We start from the raw sequence: 21,881 nt of genomic DNA on the forward strand, positions 1-21,881 counted from the left end.
ATCTGATAATAGTGAGGCAGAACGAACTACTGGAGATCCTCCGTGTTAAGAAAGAAGGAGAGCTGGTGCTGTTTCAGAATTTTTAGCTTAGACATCCACCGAGTTCCCACAGCAGTGCCTCTTGGAGGTATAAATCTCAGAGCATGCTTTCTCCAGGTCCTTTCTCCAGGTAGAAACATTTTTTCATATTGAACTGGTTTTCACTGCCCTCTTTCTGTAGAAACATGTACACCCTTGTTTGTGGGTCTTGTTCTCCAGCGGCCTTAAACGCAGAAAGTGATTGTTAAGAATTAGTGCTTATATTTAGGGTAAATATTTTTGTAAAGAAACATATTCTATAATAATAAAAAGAGCCATTGTAAAATACTTCCTGGGAATCAAAAAGAAGCGGGGTTGGGGGCGAAGAAATCAAAGGAAATACTTGTATACTTTGTTACATTTTAGTAGTGAGGGGGAGGACTTGGGTATACCAAAAAGGAATACTCTTAGAATAAGTGAAAGCTAAATAGGCTGGGCCAGATGCTCTATCCTTACTGTTAGTTAACTGATATTACACAAGGGAATGACCGAGATTCAGCAGGTGTTCTCTTAAGATTTATCAGTTCTTGAGCTACTGTCAATAATTGAATCTTGTTAGCAGATTATTTTTCAAATGTGTGATTGAACATTCAGCCTGAATACTAGTGGGATTGTGGGAGAATGAGAAAGGAGTTAGGACAAGCATGGAATGTATGCTATGTAAATATATATGACTAGTTTGTGAAAACATAAAGATATATTTATTACTAATGGTGTTTAATGTTACACCAGAGGCAAAAATTCAGTGTAGAGCTGAAAAATATCTTTATAGAAAAGGAGAAAGGGAAAAAATGATGGAGCTTTATTTATGATAGTAGTCCAAACATGGGTCTGACAGTTAGCTACAGAGCTGGCATTGCTTAAGATAAAGATGTTTCACTGTATCAGCGTATAAGATGTTAGTGGCTATGGATTTCATCGACTCATAGAAGTGAGAGCTGGAAGCCCTGTTATTTCATGGTGTTCACTATTCTGCCAGACTAGGACCGGCTGACACAGTCTGGTTTCCAGCGTTCTGCTCATTCCAACATTAGATGTCTCAGACCATGGAGTTACTACTAGTTATCTTGGGGGATTTTCCACCAGCTGAAATCTCCCAGTTAAAATGTTTCCCTTTAATAGTGACTTAGAACTTTCTCTTTCTCATTACGTGTCATTCTGTTTCTTTGGTTGTTCTGGTCTTCCATAAATGTCTCCAAATTTAATGTTTACCAGCAAGCCATCTAGGTCAATAACATGTTTGTTTATTGATCAGAGCAGTGGTTGACCAGATGGCCATCATAAATTTGCCCTAGTCTTCAGCATTACCTACCTGGTTTAATTTTAACATTCAACACCTACCTGGGAATAATTTCTCTAAAGCATATTTTTATTGTTCAGGAAATGTAAATGGGGTGTCAAACGCAGGGAACTTCAGTGCCATCACAAAGAAATTCCATAAGCATTTGTTTATTCAGCACATGATGGCACAGTGTCAAGAAGTTTCTGTTTTACATCACTCCTGTTACCTTCTTCTTACCCCTTGGGTCCCTCACCATTCCTTTCTCACTGCGACATGATGATTTATTCTCAGTGACAAGCACCTCTACCCAGTAAAGCTCTAGGAAGTGTCAGCGTATCGAGGTTCTCCCTGCCTGCCCCCTCAGGGAACCACACAGCAGCAGCCATATCACCTTAAACCAGGGAGATTGAGCGTGGAATTGTCTTGGTCCTGAGAGGTGTCATTGTCACCTTATGTTTCCACGTCAACTGGTAATTCATGGTCAGGAACATGAAAGGACAGGATTCCCTGAACAGATTCTCTCTGAATTTTACTGTAGTTCTCTGCTAATATATTACCTTACAAGTGTCTTGTTGTGATAGATATTTTAAGTAAAATATTAATATGGTTTGGGTAGTTTTAGGAAAGCAAAGCAATTTTTAAAATAAGGCTAATTAACTTCATACACCAGCACGTTTATTGGGCTCAAAGATGTGCCTCCTGAGAAATGTGACCAGGAAGAACACTTTGTCCATTGACTGACTGAGATTTAATTTATGTACAGTTTTGTCTATGTTGAAGGACCATTCTTTGTTAGCTGAAGTGAAAGTTTCTGCCTAGCATGGGTGTAAAAATATTGACCGAGTCTGTAGAGTCTCTCAAACTGTCTCTGATTAAACAGCAGTTATTGTTTTTGCTTAATTTCCATTCTGCCACAGACTAATGCTTATATAAAATACATTAAAAATGAGATACTGCAATAGTGAAATAAAAATTGAAGACATACAAGACTATATTTGATTCAACAGACATAAAAATACTCTGTCAGATTACTATAAAAGTTTCTAAATATTTATTCTCAAGCTTTATGCAGACCTCATCACAGACCATTCATAAACACTTCCTGAACTGTTACCGATCCCAATGTTACATATTTTGAGTGACATTGGTCTAGATGAACACTGTTGTGAGGTGCACACACATGATGTGATCAGCATATGGGTAATAATCAAATACATTAAAATGTATTGGTATTTACTTATGTCCTTTAAGAAACAATAAGGAATTTGTTTCAACAAGTTCTTTGGGTGAGTGTAAAGTAAGGGTTGAATTTACTTGTTAGCTAAGCAATAGCTCCTGTTTGTTTTTAAGTTGGTACTTTTACAAAGGAGTTAACTATTAATTATTATTAATTTTTAATTAATTATTATTAACTTTTTTGTTTGATGCTTTACATAATTATTGTATTTCATTTGTTCCTCACAGTAATACTCTAAGGTAGACGTTATCTTCTTTTTTTTTAATAAATTAATTTTTACTGGAGTATAGTTGCTTTACAATGTGTTAGTTTCTACTGTTCAGCAAAATGAATCAGCCATTCATATACATATATCCCCTCCCTTTTGGACTTCCTTCCCATTCAGGTCACCACAGTGCATTAAGTAGAGTTCCCTGTGCTACACAGTATGTTCTCATTAGTTATCTATTTTATACATAGTATCAATAGTGTATATGTGTCAATCCCAGTCTTTTTTATAGATTTTTTTCTTTACGCCAAAGAAGAATATGCTTAATGTCAATTGCCCACTTAGGCATAAGCAATCCATTGCATCTGAAGCTTGCAGACACTTACTTTTCAAATATTATTATGGTACCTTGTTAATGCAAATCCGTGTCACCCTCCTACATGATGAAACTCCGACCATTATTCATCAGCTTAAATGTGACTTGGGGGTCTTGTGTTCTCCTAAATGTTGTCAGTGAAGTACTGTAGGTTTCTGCTGTTTTCTTTCAGCGAATTCAAGGTCGAAAAGCCAGCCTGGAGGAAATACAGCTCGTTCATTCTGAGCATCACTCACTGTTGTATGGCACCAACCCCCTGGATGGGCAGAAGCTGGACCCCAGGACACTACTAGGTCTGTATGGGCCTCCATTCTACTGGGAACAGCACATTCCAGCACTATCATTAGTCAGTGCTGCTGTCAGTTCAGAATACTTGGCAAGCAGTGAGACAAAAAAATCAGCTTTTCCAACAGCACTGCTCTGTGGAATGAGTCGTTTACAGCAGGAGCCAATGTAGATTAAGAAAATCCTACATTAGAGAAAATGACACTGCAAGTTTCATGATGTTTACTTTCATTTGAATAGCATTTGTTCACTGTGTTTTAGCTGACAGGAATAAATGCACTGTGGAGTTTGCTTGCTTACATTTTTAAACTAAAAAAAATAGTTTTCACGTTCTTTTTGCAAATTTATTTTCACCTTTCACATTTATTTTGTGTCTTTCAGTTCTTTTTTTCTATGACCTTAACAGACAAAGGGCATAATACAACTTATTTTAAGTGAAAACTCCTTACTGCTACACCTAGAACACTGTATTTTATAGTAAGATTGCATTTTAAATCTTAATGTAGTCTATGTAATGCATGTTTCAATTATGGAATTCAATAGCAGTTGACAGAAGTAGAAAACTAATAAACATAATCTGTAAGTTATGATTTTTCAAAACTTTATTATCAGAATTTAAAATCAAATTTATGTTTCACAGTTTTATATAGACTTTATATGAGTGATAGAAACAACAGATTTTGAAGAAAGTTCATGACAAAACCTAATTTTAACTGAAACAATCTATTAATTATGTTTATTCATAATCTTTTACAATGGAATAACAATACATGACATGGCAATGTATGACAAAAAGATCATGTTTTAAGTTTTTTAGCTAAAGAGGCATTCGAGGACTTTTTCTTGTCCCTTTCTTTCAAATAAACCTATTGTGTCAGTTCCAAATTTTTGGACTCTTTCACGCAATTCAGTATTATTTCAAAATGATTTTATATTAACTGGTCCTAAACAATTCAGAAGCAAGTGTATGATATGTAGTAGGCAGGCATCTTGGAAAGCAATTATAAGGGGAAATTAACAGTTACCAGTTATAATGCTAAAAATCTGCCCTTTTAAAACAAGTGGCAGGCATCCCTAAATTTATGAAGTAAAGGTATATGGTTGAGTGTGTGTGTGTGTGTGTGTGTGTGTGTGTGTGTGTGTGTACATGCATGCAGGGCAGGGAGAAATTGACAGAAAGGGGAACACAGAAAAATTACTCAATTTTTAGAAAGCATATTATGAAAATTTGATGATGAAAATCAATTTGTATAGTAGAATTAAAGTTATATATGGACTTCCTGGTGGCGCAGTGGTTAAGAATCCGCTTGCCAATGCAGGGGACACGGGTTCAAGCCCTGGTCTGGGAAGATCCCACATGCCACGGAGCAACTAAGCCCGTGCACCACAGTTATTGAGCCTGTGCTCTAGAGCCCGTGCTCTGCAACAAGAGAAGCCACCACACTGAGAAGCCCACACACTGCAATGAAGAGTAGCCCCCGCTCACCGCAACTAGAGAAAGCACGCACGCAGCAACAAAGACCCAATGCAGCCAATAAATAAATAAAATAAATTTATTTTAAAAATAATAAAATAAAATAAATATTTAAATTTCTTTAAAAAAAGAATTAAAGTTATATAGTAACATAAAGGACAGTGAGTCAATCTAAACATGTATAATCTGTGTGTTTTTTTCTTCTTTCTGTTGAAGGAATTCATCTCTGCACATGCAGATCTTTACATAAAGTACTTCTTTTGCTGTGGATACTGTCATAAATGTCCTTATTTTAACATGAATTAATAACCCCACCCAGTTTACCAAAATGATGAAGTAAACCAAACAATAACTTTCATGGTCTTCTGCGGTCGAAATACTGATGCATTTTAAAGATAGGAAGCTATGTCCATTTTGATTATTGTTAATTTAGTTAAGAGAAAACAAGTAGAAAAGCTTCCCTATTTCTTTTCTTTTCTATATTTTTAAACTAGGTCTCAAACTATTATTCAACCTAAGCATAGGACTAGGTACTTTGGATTTAGTTAGGATAAATTTACACATAGGTGTTTAGGTGTTCCAAGACCACCATTATTCCACATTTTAAGAGAAAGGACATATTTGTAAAAGAAATGAAATTTAAACTCTGGCAACTTTGAACTGTTTTACTTATGAAACATGGCAATACCACTTTTTTTTTTTTTTTTAATCTATTTATTTATTTATTTATGGCTGTGTTGGGTCTTCGTCTCTGTGCGAGGGCTTTCTCTAGTTGTGGCAAGCGGGGGCCACTCTTCATCGCGGTGCGCGGGCCTCTCACTATCGCGGCCTCTCTTGTTGCGGAGCACGGACTCCAGACGCGCAGGCTCAGTAATTGTGGCTCACGGGCCCAGTCGCTCCGCGGCATGTGGGATCTTCCCAGACCAGGGCTCGAACCCGTGTGCCCTGCATTGGCAGGCAGATTCTCAACCACTGCGCCACCAGGGAAGCCCACCACTTTTTTTTAAATGAAATTTGACACTTTTGAGAAAAACTGATTTTCTCAAAACACACATATCATTTAAAGATTTGATTATTTAGAAATGAATTCTAATACATAATTTAGAACTTGGACAGAGGTCCTTTTCAAATATGTATGCAATGAAAACACCAAGTACCAATTATTTAATTTTTACAGTTTTAATCCAAATGGCCATTTATCTCATTAGTTTTGAATATTTAATGTGAGATAAAATTCATACAATTGATGATTTTAGAGTTAACTTTAGATACACATGTGGAGTTCCATAGGCACCTCTCAGGGATCAGTGTAACGATGTCCGCCTTGAGTGCAAGCTACAGGAGTAAAGGTAACCAAGGATGTTGCATTGCTAGGTCTTGATATCGAGCACTAAATTCAACTTTGATGATGCTTCTGAACTGTATCAGTTTCTCTCATGAATCCAGAAACTTGGCCGATTTTCCTCAATTCAGGGTCTCAGTTAAAAATCCCATTCTTTTAAAAGTTTAACTTTTCATAATTTTTTGTTCTTTGTGAAATTTGAATTCTTGTGGCTTGTTTTTTGTATCTAAAAGACCAGATTGAAGCTGCCATGTATGAATGTGTAGAAATTCATAGCCATCAAGATATTTTTCTCCCTCTTTATCCCTTTCTTTTTCTCCCACACATCCTCTTCTTCATCTGATCCCTCCCAACACAGATGGTGAGGGAGGGTTTGTCAATTGCACACACACAGTAAATTGAAATTTATTCAATTCTATGAATTCTCTGAATTTAATTGATACTACTACTTTTGATAGTTATGTTCTGGAGTTAGGAGGAAGGATTTAAACAAAAGTTCATTATGACCGGACCCATCAGTCTTCGTATGTTGACAGACATCTATAGCTTATAAAATAATTAGATTTGAAAATGGGCAGCATTTATCTCTTTAAATACTCTAGACCCTGTAAGGTGACACTTTTAAAACATTCTCTTCAGTCATTTCTGGTGAGAGGTTTTCCTTAGCATTAATATTCCTGTCATTCTTACTGCCAGTTTTCGTTATCTTGTGGCTAGCCAGAGCTCAGTCCATGGGTGAGGCAATATAACATTATTAAAAAATAAATTGAGTCAATTCAGTGAAATAAACATTTTTTGCATACTACTAAATTTAAATTATTGATTAATTTGGTTGTTTAATATTATTTAAACGGTACTAAACTAGATTCTCCTCAAGTATTAAATCATTTATTTTCTGTATTTGCTTAGAGTTTAAGAATTTTTTAAATTACTTTAAAAAGTACTTCAGTACACTGTAATATTATCTTTAACCTTTTTCACTGACTATGGAATGAAGAGTTCAGACATTAAAATATACATTATTATATATTTTAATTTCACATATGACATGTGAACACATCCTTGCAAAATATTCAGTGATACAGAAATATCTTTGTTATGAGGAACAACTTAAGAAAACTTTTTACCCCTCCCCAAGCTATCCATAAAATTTTTTATGTATCTTTTACTGATGTCAGTATTCCAGTTTTAATATTTTTTCATGATTTGTTTATTTTTTTTGTTGACTTTTCATCTTTTTTCCATGAGGCTCCTTATATATAACGAGATATCTTATTTTTTCATTTGCACTTACATTTTTCTTTATCATTTTCCATCTGTTAGCAATTGCATTTGAAAACTGAACTTATACAATTTATTGTTTTCAAAATAAACTTTCTTCTGTGACAGTAAAATCTATTTAGACTTTTACTGACATAATGTGAATTCCATCACAAACCTGTTTTCAATTTTCATTATTTATTTCATTGATCATCAGTAGAACAAATGAATTAGGATAAGTGAAATGGAGGTTTGTACCTGGTTCTACCACTAATCTCCTGAGTGACCCATATGAGTCACTTCAGAGCTGTTTAACTATGATATAGAAATGCCCACTGCCTTTCCTTTAATTACTTTGCAAGACAAATTTTAGTCTTGAGGTTTAGGAGTAGTAATTTTTTGTTTTCTCTATACATGTAGTAGATAATGTAGAAAATCAAAGTGCAGGTAAACAAAAATGATTAAAACTTCCATAAAATCTCAATTCCAAAAGATAGTCACAAGTAAGATTTTGGCATTTACTTTAAAGATACATTTATATGTATATTATATAGATCCCCAAAAGGTTATCTTTTTTATAGTGATTTGTGACTTATTTGTTTAAAAAATTGTGAATGTTGGAGAGGTTTATAGTATTCTTGGTCTTAGCTATATCTGAAGTAGAACTTAAAGATAAGTCTGTATACTTGAATAAATGCTTTAATATTTGGAGCATGTAAAAAATGACAGTGTATTTCATAAACTTTGTGGCTCAAAACATTACACTGGAAGGATACACGTAATGAACAGCTGAGTTATTTATGATAAGTTATAAACAAAAAAGATATTGTGATAAACATCCTGTAGGGCAGTTGAAAAAAATCTTGAGACTCAACTTTCATAGGTATGTGTTTGTTCATGTGGGGTAAAAGACTCTGCATGTAATAATATATGCATTAATTTGGTTTGAGTTCTTAACTATCTAAAATTTGATCAGTTTCCTTCTGAGTCAAATGATAAATACCATGTGACATATTATGTGTTAATAGACACCAAAAAATTTTAAAACTGTAATTATATTCCAATTTATATATTTTTTCATGTCTTCTTACTGTGTAGGTGACTCTTCTCAAAAGTTTTTTTCTTCATTACCTTGTGGTGGACTTGGGGTAAGTATGAGTTTGTTTACTGCTTTTTTAAAAAAATTTTTTATTGGAGTATAGTTGATTTATAATGTTGTGTTAGTTTCATGTGTACCGTAAAGTAAATCAGTTATACATATATCCACTCTTTTTTAGATTCTTTTCCCATATAGGTCATTACAGAGTATTGAGTAGAGTTTGCTGTGCTATACAGTAGGTCCTTATTAGTTATCTATTTTATATATTGTAGTGTGTATATGTCAATCCCAGTCACTCAAATTATCCCCCCCCTTCTCCCCTGGTAACCATAACTTTGTTTTCTACACCTGTGACTCTGTTCTGTAAATAAGTTCATTTGTACCATTTTTTTTTAGATTGTACATATAAGTGATATCATATGGTATTTGTCTTTCTCTGTCTGACTTACTTCACTCAGTATGACAATCTCTGGGTCCATCCATGTTGCTGCAAATGACATTATTTCGTTCTTTTTTATGGCTGAGTAATATTCCATTGTATATATGTGCCACATCTTCTTTATCCATTCGTCTGTCGATGGGCATTTAGGGTGCCTCCATGTCCTGGCTATTGTAAATAATGCTGCAGTGAACATTAGGGTGCATGTATCTTTTCGAATTATGGTGTTCTCCAGATATATGCCCAGGGATGGGATTGCTGGATCATATGGTAGTCATATGTTTAGTTTTTTAAGGAACCACTATACTGTTCTCCATAATGGTTGTACCGATTTACATTCCCACCAACAGTGTAGGAGGGTTCCCTTTTCTCCACACCCTCTCCAGCATTTATTGTTTGTAGATTTTTTGATGATGGCCATTCTGACTGGTGTGAGGTGATACCTCATTGTAGTTTTGATTTGCATTTCTCTAATAATTAGTAATGTTGAGCATCTTTTCATGTGCTTTTTGACCATCTGTATGTCTTCTTTGGAGAAATGTCTATTTAGATATTCTGCCAATTTTTCCATTGGGTTGTTTGTTTTTTTGATATTGAGCTGCATGAGCTATTTGTATATTTTGGAGATGAATCCCTTGTTGGTTGCTTCGTTTGCAAATATTTTCTCCCATTCTGTCATTTGTCTTTTCGTTTTGTTTATGGTTTCCTTTGTTGTGCAAAAGCTTTTAAGTTTAATTAGGTCCCATTTGTTTATTTTTGTTTGTATTTTCATTACTCTAGGAGGTGGATCCAAAAAGATCTTGCTGCGATTTATGTGAAAGAGTGTTCTGCCTGTTTTCCTCTAAGAGTTTTATAGTATCTTGTGTTACATTTAGGTCTTTAATCCACTTTGAGTTTACTGCTGTGTATGGTATTAGGGAGTGTTCTAATTTCATTCGTTTACATGTAGCTGTCCAGTTTTCCCAGCATCACTTATTGAAGAGACTGTCTTTTCTCCATTGTATATTCTTGCCTCCTTTGTCATAGATTAGGTGACCACAGGTGCGTGGGTTTATCTCTGGACTTTCTATCCTGTTCCATTGATCTATATTTGTTTTTGTGCCAGTGCCATAGTGTTTTGATGACTGTAGCTTTGTAGTATAATCTGAAGTCAGGCAGCCTGATTCCTCCAGCTCCGTTTTTCTTTCTCAAGATTGCTTTGGCTATTCATGGTCTTTTGTGTTTCCATACAAATTGTAAACTTTTTTGTTCTAATTCTGTGAAAAAATGCCATTGGTAATTTGATAGGGATTACATTTAACCTGTAGATTGCTTTGGGCAGTATAGTCATTTTGACAATATTGATTCTTCCAATCCAAGAACATGGTATATCTCTCCATCAGTTTGTGTCATCTCCAGTTTCTTTCATCAGCATCTTATGGTTTTCTGAGTACAGGTCTTTTGCCTCCTTAGGTAGGTTTATTCCTAGGTATTTTATTCTTTTTGATGTGATGGTAAATGGGATTGTTTCTGTTTACTGCTTTTAAATAACATAAACTTCCAAAAATATATCCTTTGATTTATCTGGTCAGTTGTGTTTAAGGCTGTTTCTCAGTAAAAGTTATGCTGGACTTCAGGTTATTATGGCTACATAATTTGTAGGGCTCAATGCCAAATGAAAATAGAGATCCCTTTGTTCAGAAATTATTAAGAATTTCAAGATGGCAAAAATACCAAAGTTATCCAAATATGGGGCCCTGCTAACTATAGGTTCCTGTGTGAAGCCACTTTGCTAGACTTTTATATTGCTAGAGAAAAGGTAATATGAGAGGGTTTAATGTAGTTTCATAGCAGAATTCAGTTTTTAGTAGAGTCATACTGAGTATGCATATGCATTATATTCCTGGTAAAAATGGCATAAACTTCACAAAGCACTTTGCATTGTGGGACATTTTGTTTGTGAACCTCCTGAGGCCATTTTTGTCTTCAATAATTAACAAAGCCTTTTTGACCCAGGATATTTATACCATATTTCAAGGACAAATTTGTTCAAATCCAACAACGTATGAAAAAAAATGTCTACATTTTTGTGGATGATTAGAACATAGCCTATAACCTGCAGTCTATTTAAAGTTAACCCTTACCAGTAACAAGACATCATCCTGTAGAACTGAGTGCTAACTCATGTTAGGACAAAGTAATTCTAGATCAGGTTTCCAAGGACTAAGGAACTTAAGTCAGTTAAGTTTCTTAGATATTGAAGGAAAGAACACAACTAGCCCTGAGTACGTTTTAGGCGATATTTTGCTATAACTAAATTTTATACAGGGAAATCCCATACATTTTCAGCTAATTCTGTCATTTTAGTGATGCTAGATTTTGCAAGGATAATCTTTCTATTCCTTCACCTGTGACTCTGCCTTCTAGAAATAAAAATGGCAACTACAACCAATATCCATTTGGACTTTACAGTTTACCAACATGCACCTGAGGTTTGTAATAACTTTATAACATAGTCGTAATTATTAACACCATTTTGCCGATGAGAACCTGAAGGCTCAGAGAAGTGAGGTTATTTTGCTGAAGTTACTTAGTAAAGGCTGAAAGGCTGAAGGTATGAGGTTGACGTGCATGTCCATGTGGAGGAGTTCCAAAAGAGCATTTTAGGTCCTTCCAACGCTCTCATCTTCAGCAGACCAGCCGCAGCCCCTGGAGCCTAGCAGTGCATCTGTGTGGCTCATGTAGTGTGGTCCCCTTGATGGCAGCTCACCAGTGAGCTTTGCTTTTTGACTCCTAGGACAGGACAGTCACCATCGCACATTAATCCATGCTCATTTTTTTGCAAACCTCCAGTGAAGCCAGGGGCTTGCAGAGTCATTCTAGAAAGCAGAGAATTGACTGACTTTTTAAATGGGTTTCATTGGTTTTTGCACTTATTTTCTGACATCCCAAGTGGCCATTTTTAGAGAATGGCTGATTACCTACAAATGAGGCAGAGAATGAAGCAAAGCTAATGACTACTTAGTGGGTATGGTGATGGGGAGGAAATCAAAGCTGTGAAAAGAGTGGTGATCATCAAACTCCCACTCACTTACAAGTACATTTAATTCATGATCCAGAGTTGAAATGAGGACAGTTCCCTAGGACCCACTTCCCAAGTCTAACCTCTGCTGTGCCTATGACTCACTATGCCTTGAACGTAAAATACATGTACTCAACTGTGCCGAACCCATACCAAGTAAACTTCTTATTCTTTAGCAAGAACTGCTCTAGTAAACTCTTAGAAGTACCCAAGGAATGAATAGTGACTGCTGCTTCTGGCACAGTGGGTGTCATAGAATAACACCTAATCAGTATGGTGGCAGCAAAGGTGGTGGATAAATCTAGCTTGCACAAGCAGAAGCAGGAAGAGTAAGACTGGATTAGTTTGACTCCATCACTGCTGGAAAGCGCTGGAGAGAGGCACCTCTGTTTTTCAAATTGGCCTATAGGTCTCCTGGTGGTGTTTATGTACGTCTAGGTGAGTGTGTATGTGCTGTGTGGTGTATACCTGTGCTTGTTGATGCTCTAGAGAACTAGCTTGATTCAGTGTTTTGGGGTTTTTTTTTTTTAGGAATCAGATTGTGTTCTTAGACATTCAGGAACCATCTTGACTCCTAAGATCTTTGGTTTTGATATAAGTCCTAAGAGAAACTCTGGGTCCTGTGGATTTGTATCCATCTAAATTTTTACCTCCAGGACAGTCCAAGACATATTATGTATACAAAAGACACCCGGTATGGACATGGAGTGGCCCAGCTTGGCAACATGGGGGCACACCAGCAAGCTTGGAAACCACTAAAATCGCTTTTGTCTTAAGGCATTTCTTCCGGTTCATATTATCTAAGATGAACCCATTGGTTTAAATTCCAAAACAACACTTAATGCTCCCCAGTTGTTGGGATAAACCCCAGTTGCCTAGAATATATACCTTCCTACCAGATGGGTTTAATTTATACCTACTGAATGCTGATGGATTAATTGGCTTTTGAGGGGTCTGCCTGGCACATTATGAAATTTAAAAAATCTCTACCTCTTATTAGATTTTCCTGTGAAATTGCAGGTGATAATTTGGTCAAGTAGCTCAATGGGTGAATGGTAATAAGTTGCTTTAAAGTGTGCTCTCCGGAATTGCATTTTGGACAACAATCTCAAGGTTTCCAAATTCCTTTGTGTTTGGTTCTCATTTTGTTTCGTTACTATGGCATGACTCATTTCTGATTACTGTGTGATTGCACTGCAAGAAAATGCACCAACTGAAAAGAGCATTTTACCAAATCCCGGACCTTGGTAGTCATATAGTGAAACAGATAATTAAGGGACTCTGGAAACAAAAGCCAGTGCCGGACCACTTTAGTTCTCACTCCTCAGGGTATATCACTAAAAATAGTGATCATTTTCCTGGCCATCTGACCTGCTGCTGTGTGAAGAAATCTTGAAGTCATTTCTCAGCCTTATTTTTCCCTCTTCACTTGATAGGCCACAAAAAAACCCACAAAAGCAAGGACGAGCAGGCTTTTATGATAATGTCGTCATCAGCTCCCAGCTTCAAACGCTTCTGCGGCTTTTGAGTTGTCATTTATAACTTGGAACTGAATCGACCCATAATTCCCCTGATACACTTAGAGAAATTGATAACAGACTCTGCACTTCTTTTATGGCTCGGAGGAGGCAACTCCAATCACATCACTATTGGCAGGCAATATTATTTTTTGACATGGTTGTAAAAGTATAAAGGGGCTTATGGCATTTGTTTAGATGAGGAATAGGCTCTCAAGCTGTGCTGGGGTTTACAGGACCAGATTAGTGAGAAGCAAAGGGAATATGATGTTTGCAAACAGGATATGATTTTATATATAAGTTTGGGTTTCATGCTCTGTTCCCTGGGGAAAGCCGTGCAGACAGCAGAGAATTCCACTTTTATCCTACAACAGACAAGCTCCTAGTGCCAAAAGGCAGAAAAATAAACGTGGTCAATGGGCAGTGTCAGACCCTTGATTGGAGGAGGAGGAGCTGTGGAAGAGGCAGAACAATTCCCTAGGAGGAATGAGGAATTGCAGAGCATGGGCAGAATCTGGGCCTGCCTAACTGGTCAAAGAAGTGCCAGAAATGAGGCTCTGCGAGGTTTAACTGAGGCACCTTCTCCAGCAGCAGCTCAGTCAGTCCGTGAACATGACACTGGCTTTTTATTACAAACTTTTACTCTGTCCATATTCTCTTTGATTACACCTAGATCTGGCACCCTATGAGGCTTACGGATGTCATTTTTTGTGATTTTTTTGGGAGGGGGAAATAGGGAGAAGGATTAGGTGATAGTGTGGAGGTAATTTTAGGCTCATTCCAATTGCTCAGAGGTTTTCAGGAGACATTTTAGTTACATACTAACTCTACTCCCTACAGAGGAGGCAGGTTTCGATGAAATGTGTCAAATTTTCTTGAATTTCGTCAAATTAAAAATGTAAGCTCTCCCTTCTGATATATGAAATGTACATATATATAAATACTATATATATATATATATATACACACATATTTTCAGAAGCAAATTCTATTCTTTCACTACATTTATAACTTCATATTATTTTCCCATTTATTATATGCCACATTGGTCCTCCACATTCATTCCCCCAATGACAATTAAAGAAAGTTCCAGTGGCAAGCCTTTCAAAGACAGCTTTCTCTATCGTCAGGAATGCAAAGACTAATGAGACAGGACTACTTTTCCCATTGCTCATAGCCTTTTCACTGGGCTGATCTGGATAAACATGCTGTGGGAGCACAGAGGAGGGAGCTTCCAGAACAGAAAAGAAAGAAGAGGGGTGTGGAGGTTAACTCCAGCAGTCGTAAGCTGAATATTCAAGAACAATTAGGAATGAACGTGTGTGTGTGTGTGTGTGTGTGTGTGTGTGTGTGTGGTGTGTGGTGTGTGGTGTGTGTGTGTGTGTGTGTGTGTGTGTGTGTGTGTGTTCGGGGTGGGTTATGACTGTGGAGTAGCAGGGAGGCATCCAGGCATTAACTGTTTAGGCTCTCATAACACACCGTATTTTTGACAAACGCACTAAGCAGTTGTCGATTAGTAGGGAATTTTTTTCCTCAGATAAAAACAGAACCAAAACCTAACGCTTATGCCAAAATTTGGATATTCCTGAAATTTTGATAATGATTCAGGAACCCCTTCCTCTTATCTTAAGTATATGCATCGTGTGTTATTCCCACCCAGTTATCCCACGCAGGCACAATGCCTCTTGTTACATCTGCAGAAAGAGGAGGGAATGGCATCTGTTTCTCACATGCATAATCAGGATAATGTTGATTTCTCTCATATGAATGGTCAGCTCAAACCTGGCTTGCAATCAGTGTTTCATTTCCTCCACTGCTGCTATCAAAGATGCATCACAATCCTCTTCCCTCCAGCACAATAAGAGGATCCACCCTGATTTGGAATCTCTCTTTTCCTCATCTCCCTTTCTAATTGTATTTGGATTTTCATTAGTTTTAAACTTGAGGCAAATGATACTAGCAGGAACACCCCAGGGCACCTGGAAAAAGTAAAACAGATAAGCGGCCTTAATGAAATTGTTTTGAGAATTTTGTTTCATGCTGTGGATTCCACAAAAAGATCATGTTGCCCCAGACTTGGAAAATATAGTACAAAATATTATGCAAGCCAGGAAATTCTTTCTAAATAACAAAGGAAGTTTCCAGTATTGCATAAATTATGCTAATTGTGTATACTCAGTGATAGTTGCAGGGAAATAGACAACATTCCCCACAGAGATAGACATACATACATTACTCTATGTTTACTGTGAACTGTAAAATTTTATAGAATCTTTAAATGCATGATGTCCATTGCAGGGAAGAGGAAAATTAGAAATGAAAACCTTAACTTCCTCCTTAATTCACTTAACTGTAGCATGCCATCAGTGATTAAATTCTTTCGATTGCTTTGACATTATGGCTAAACACAACAGGATGCATTTTGGGGTTTTTTGGGGTTTTTTAAATTTTTCTTTTTTTTTTTTAAGATTTAATTTAATTTTTATGTTTTTGGCTACGTTGGGTCTTTGTTGCTGCGTGCGGGCTTTCTCTAGTTGTGAAGAGTGGGGGCTACTCCTCGTTGCGAGGAGTGGGGGCTACTCTTCGTTGCGGTGCATGGGCTTCTCATTGCGGTGGCTTCTCTTGTTGCGGAGCACGGGCTCTAGGCACGCGGGCCTCAGTAGTTGCGGCATGCGGGCTCAGTAATCGTGGCATGTGGGCTCTAGAGTGCAGGCTCAGTAGTTGTGGCACACGGGCTTAATTGCTCCGCGGCATGTGGGATCTTCCTGCAGCAGGGATCGAACCTGTGTCCCCTGCATTGGCAGGCGGATTCTTATCCACTGCACCACCAGGGAAGTCCCGACAACAGCATGCATTTTGAAATTTCATTTTCTTATTTAAAGTAAAAATACATATAACAAAACTATTAAAAGTCTTCTGTTGTCAAAATGAGGTAGCTTAGAAATGCTATCATCAAAGCTTTACACATGTGTTTTTTACACTCGGGGCTACAACACCTGTAAAAAATGACATATGCAACTATGTCAACCAAAGTAGTGTCAGTAGTAGGGAAGAAGAAAATATATTCATTTCTGGAATTCCTTTTTCTGTCATTCTTCTCTCTTCATTTTCTTTACTGGCCTATGGTTCTTGATTATAAACATTCAGACAAGAAAAATTGCACCTTGGAGTCTGCAGTTGCTGAAGGTAAATGGATTTGATGAACTTCAGGCTTCTCCCTAACTCAGGAAATCTATGATTCTATGAAACAAAAATTCAGAAATTAAAACATACTAGAATAAATTTGAATATACATCACTGATTGTCAAGAAAACATAAAACCTTAGGTCCAACAAAAATTTAGAGCTGACAAAGGAAATGAGACTACCTAGGAAAAAAGAATCTTTGGGACAGCTTCTGTGTTGTGCAGCCTGAAATGCAGATAAATCCAGACTCACCTCAGACTTTCATTTTGATGTGAAAAAACTGCACTTATATTTTCCCTTTGTCATATTTCTACCCTGTTTCAGGTCCAGATATTCATCCTGTAACTAATATCTAATACATAGTATTGATATATCATTACTGGATTTGTCTTCGCCAGGTATTTTGACAGAAAGTTTAATAAAGTATAACTCTTACGATTCTCAAACAATACACATAGTTTTCCTTACAAAATCCAAAACTAAAATAAATTAGTTTACTGAATGCTTGAGCCATAGTAGGCAGTTCACAGCAGAGTTCCAAGGACTTATTCATTCCAAACCCCCAAGTAGAATGCATAGCTCCAAACTCCTAGGCCAGCAGCATCATTATCACCGGGTCGTGTTTTATTTTTAAATATAAAATAGTAAGTAAAATAAAGGTCTTGAAATACAGAGCGATGACGCACCTTAGCAATGAAGCATATACATTGATTCATTGTTTTTATCGAGGCTAATAAGACTATTGAAGGGTTAATACATTTGAGAATGATATGCATCCAAAACCATTTGGTTTATTTATGCTTTTATCATATTCTAAATGATATGATTTATATGGTCTCTAACTAATATGTACTGTGGATACATTGTTATCCTTTATTACAATCTTTAAAGACTTCTCAAAGTGATTCTATACCATTTTGAACTGTGATCATTCAATGCCAGGAGACTTACTACTGACTGTGTAACTAAGGCCTTGTAGTCTACAGAAAAAGGAAACTGAGGCTCAGAGAGGAGAGTAACTTGCTCAAGTCTCATAGTTAGTAGGTGGTGAAGTATAATAGAAGTCTCCTGATTCCCAAGCTCTTAACCACAGTTCTGTGCACACACAACTCACCATAATTTCAACCTCACATGATTGTCAGCACTCCTTTCCCAAATGAGAATAACCCTAACCGTAAGAAAAGCAAAATTGTTTCTTTTGCCAAGAACATTCTCTTTTTAATTGAAATTCCTATAAAGTATTAAATCCATGAACTCAGACATCATTAATTTGGGGTAAAAAATTATGTAGCTGTATACAGCATTTCAACTCTAACTGGACCACCGAAGACTCTCTGGCCTTGGAGGAAACCACTGTGGAATGGGTTAGAGAGAATCTCATTTCACACACCGACTGAGTCAGAGTTAATTTTATTAAGTTGCTTTTGGTAGGAGTGGGGCACTAACATGCATTGTTTAGTGAATAAAAAGATCAGCTTATTATGAAATACCCTTTACACAGTATGTACATCAGATTAAATAAAGAAGCAGCAGGAAAATACTGATATGATATTACTTGGCTGTAGCTCTAACTCAGTCTTGGTAGGACTGATCAGCAGGTCACTGAAATTGTGAATAGCAACAATGGGAACTCTCATGTTCCTTCACTGACCACATAACCCACAGGAATCCATATATTATTTGTCAAATCCTTTAGTCCACTGGTATCTTAACTAAAGATCCTGAGTCTCAAGATGTAGCACTTTGCCACAACAAACATGTTACTTCACTTATTCTTGTTATTGGCACGCGAATAGCAAAGGGATATTTTTCTGAAGACGAAGAGTGACTAAAAATTGCACATATAAGGTCAGTAGAGCTGCCAGAAAGCAGTCGATCATACTGGGAGGGGGTTTGTAGTAGAGCATTAACGTACATGGCCTGCCCCTTGTCTCCTCCAGCTGCTGCATTAATAGTTCACGCCTTCTTTCCATATGGAATGTTGGTCACAGTGTTCATTCATCATATCCATGGTTTTCCTTGGAATCTGAAGGTCCTCCCTGTAGTTGCTCTGTTTCTTTTTCATCTCACCATGACTAAAGAAGCTAAGGTGTGGGCATTATAACCTACAAGTGATCCCAAGGGAATGGGCTGTCATTCATGTGTTCCTCCCAGTGTTGAACAAAAGAGAGAAAGCATGTGGTTTCACCCACCCATTGTCATCATAAATCCATCCCAGCTCCATTTCAAAGGTCTCAGGGTTTCAGCAGAACATCTAACATGAAATGAATACATACATTCAAAGAGCTGGCATGTTGTATCACATAGGAGAGGGGAGAACACCCATTGTTACAGGCTGCGGAGCCAAATGAAGAAGAACCCAATAAAGAATGCCATAGCTCCTCAGCCCAGAAGTAGGTCTCTCATCATTATACTACAGAGGAAAAAAGTGATGGTAACCCAGAGTTATAGTGGGCCTCTCAAGAGGTTCTGAAGTGTTGCTACCTAGATGACTGCAGAACTATCCCTGAGAGGTTTTATGATTTTAGCGGATATGTCCTTCTGCCCAGCCCTAGAGTCAGAGAAACCAGCGATGCAGTCTCTGTTAATAATTATTTCATTCATGTGAATCTCAGTTTCTTTGTCTGTATAATAGGGATAATGAAGCCTCTCTCATTGTGTTATTGTGAAGATCAAATGTAATGATGTAGGTTATCAGTGACAGCTGTGTCTATAGAATGGCCGCTTCCCCACTTTGACGGGTGGCCCTAATTTTTTCTCCTTTTGCAGAGAATAAATAGGCTGCTGTCTCAAGGGTGTGAGTTAAAAGCTTCTTCAAAGCTCTGAAACCCTGGGGTCTCATAGGATGCACCTACCCAACTGAGGTTCTACCATTAGAATCCTGGTACTGTAAGGAGACTAATAAGGAGGGGGAGGCCACTGTTTTTAGAAGCCCCTGTGATGAAGCACATGGGCAAAGAACCTTGATTTAGGAGTTGGAATATTTGGATTCAAATCTCCACACTGTCACAACTTGCAAAGTGTTTCTCTGACTGTGAAGTGTAGAATCTGATTCAGCAGAACTGGATGGGGCCTGAGGTTCTGCATTTTTAACAAACACCCATGTGATGTTAATGCTGCTCATCCATGGACCACAGTTTGAGTGACAAGATCCTATATGACCGTGAATGGACAAATCATTTCATTTTTCTGTGCTTCAGTTTCTTTACTTCTTTTAAGTAGAGGTGATTAAGGAAATGTACTTTATCTTTCTTCTTGGGGACAAATGTGACATACTTGGGGATCTGGTTGACTAAGACTTAGATAAGCAGTCTGTCTCCTTTGGGCAAATAGTTACAGGGCAAGGAAGTTTCTATGAGGGGCAGGGGTGAACCATGACAGCAGAGGTCCAGGGTGCTAGGGGAAACTCCAGGCGATGCTGGATGCCAAGCCAGGGAAAGGAGGCACCTGATTCTGGCAAATGAAAGCTTCAGGTCTAGGGGTGACACTGACTGAGGAAAGAAGAATGGTTCTTCACTCAATTGTGTATGTAATACAAGACCTAAATGGAAGAGGGATTTTTATGTCACATTTTATGTTTATTTAGCCACAGTAGAACACTGTCAAGAGATACATCACTATGGAATGAATTTGTTTTCATTCATTAATTTATTCCCTTTACAAAAATTTATTAAGCATCTATTATGTGTCAGACCCTGAAGATATAGACACCCGTAGCCCTGCATTCACGGCGCTTGACACTAGCTTTCATGGTATATCATTAAGAAGAGATCTACAGAACAAACAATAAAGAATATCTTTTTTTTTAACATTTTTATTGGAGTATAATTGCTTTACAATGGTGTGTTAGTTTCTGCTTTATAACAAAGTGAATCAGTTATACATATACATATATCCCCATATTTCTTCCCTCTTGCGTCTGCCTCCCTCCCACCCTCCTCCCTATCCCACCCCTCTAGGTGGTCACAAAGCACCGAGCTGATCTCCCTGTGCTATGCGACTGCTTCCCACTAGCTATCTATTTTACGTTTGGTAGTGTATATATGTCCATATATACACTATCACTCTCTCACTTTGTCCCAGCTTACCCTTCCCCCTCCCTGTGTCCTCAGGTCCATTCTCTAGTAGGTCTGCGTCTTTATTCCCGTCTTGCCCCTAGGTTCTTCAAGACCATTTTTTTTTTTTTTTTTTAGATTCCATATATATGTGTTAGCGTACGGTATTTGTTTTTCTCTTTCTGACTTACTTCACTCTGTATGACAGACTCGAGGTCCATCCACCTCACTACAAATAACTCAATTTCATTTCTTTTTATGGCTGAGTAATATTCCATTCTATATATGTGCCACATCTTCTTTATCCATTCATCTGCCGATGGACACTTAGGTTGCTTCCATGTCCTGGCTATTGTAAATAGAGCTGCAGTGAACATTGTAGTACATGACTCTTTTTGAATGATGGTTTTCTAAAGAATATCTTTTAAAGTTCATATCTGTGTCAGTCCACTGGGGCTGCCATAAAAAAATACCACAGACTGGGTGGCTCAAGCAACAGAAATTTATTTTATCACAGTTCTGGAAACTAGAACTCTAAGTTCAAGGTGCTGGAAGGATTGGTTTCTCCTGAGGCCTCTCTCCTCGACTTGTAGGTGGTTGCCTTCTCTCTTGTGTCCTCACAGGGCCTTTTCTCCGTGTGTACACATCCCTGGTATCTCTTCCTCTTCTTATAAGGACACCAGTCCTATTGGATTAGGAACCTACCCTGGTGACCTCATTTAACGTAAATTACCTCTGTAAATGCCCTGTCTACAAATATAGTCACATTGAGCTTCAACATTTGAATTGAGGGTGGGGCGGGGGCAATACAATTAAATCCATAACAATATCCATGTGTAGGGTTGACTTTGATTGAAATCCCAGCTCTGTGCCTTATCAACTATGTAACTTTAGTCAAGTTACTTAACCTCCTAAACTCAGTTTCCTCTTTTGTAAAAGTGACTATAATACATTTTTTAAGCTATCATGGGGAATAAATTGAG

General features: G+C 37.4%; 1 protein-coding gene across 1 annotated transcript in view; it reads left to right on the forward strand.

Moving 5' to 3' along the window:
• Nucleotides 1-21,881, forward strand: part of HDAC9 (histone deacetylase 9) — a 572,450-nt gene that overhangs the window by 271,476 nt on the left and 279,093 nt on the right. Inside the window, exons 15-16 of the mRNA XM_057549729.1 lie at nt 3,354-3,474; nt 8,641-8,690. Of these exons, the coding sequence (XP_057405712.1) occupies nt 3,354-3,474; nt 8,641-8,690 (171 nt within the window). The remainder of the gene's footprint in view (nt 1-3,353; nt 3,475-8,640; nt 8,691-21,881) is intronic.

The sequence above is a fragment of the Balaenoptera acutorostrata genome, chromosome 7 (genome assembly GCF_949987535.1).
Source record: "Balaenoptera acutorostrata chromosome 7, mBalAcu1.1, whole genome shotgun sequence".
Taxonomy (NCBI): domain Eukaryota; kingdom Metazoa; phylum Chordata; class Mammalia; order Artiodactyla; family Balaenopteridae; genus Balaenoptera; species Balaenoptera acutorostrata.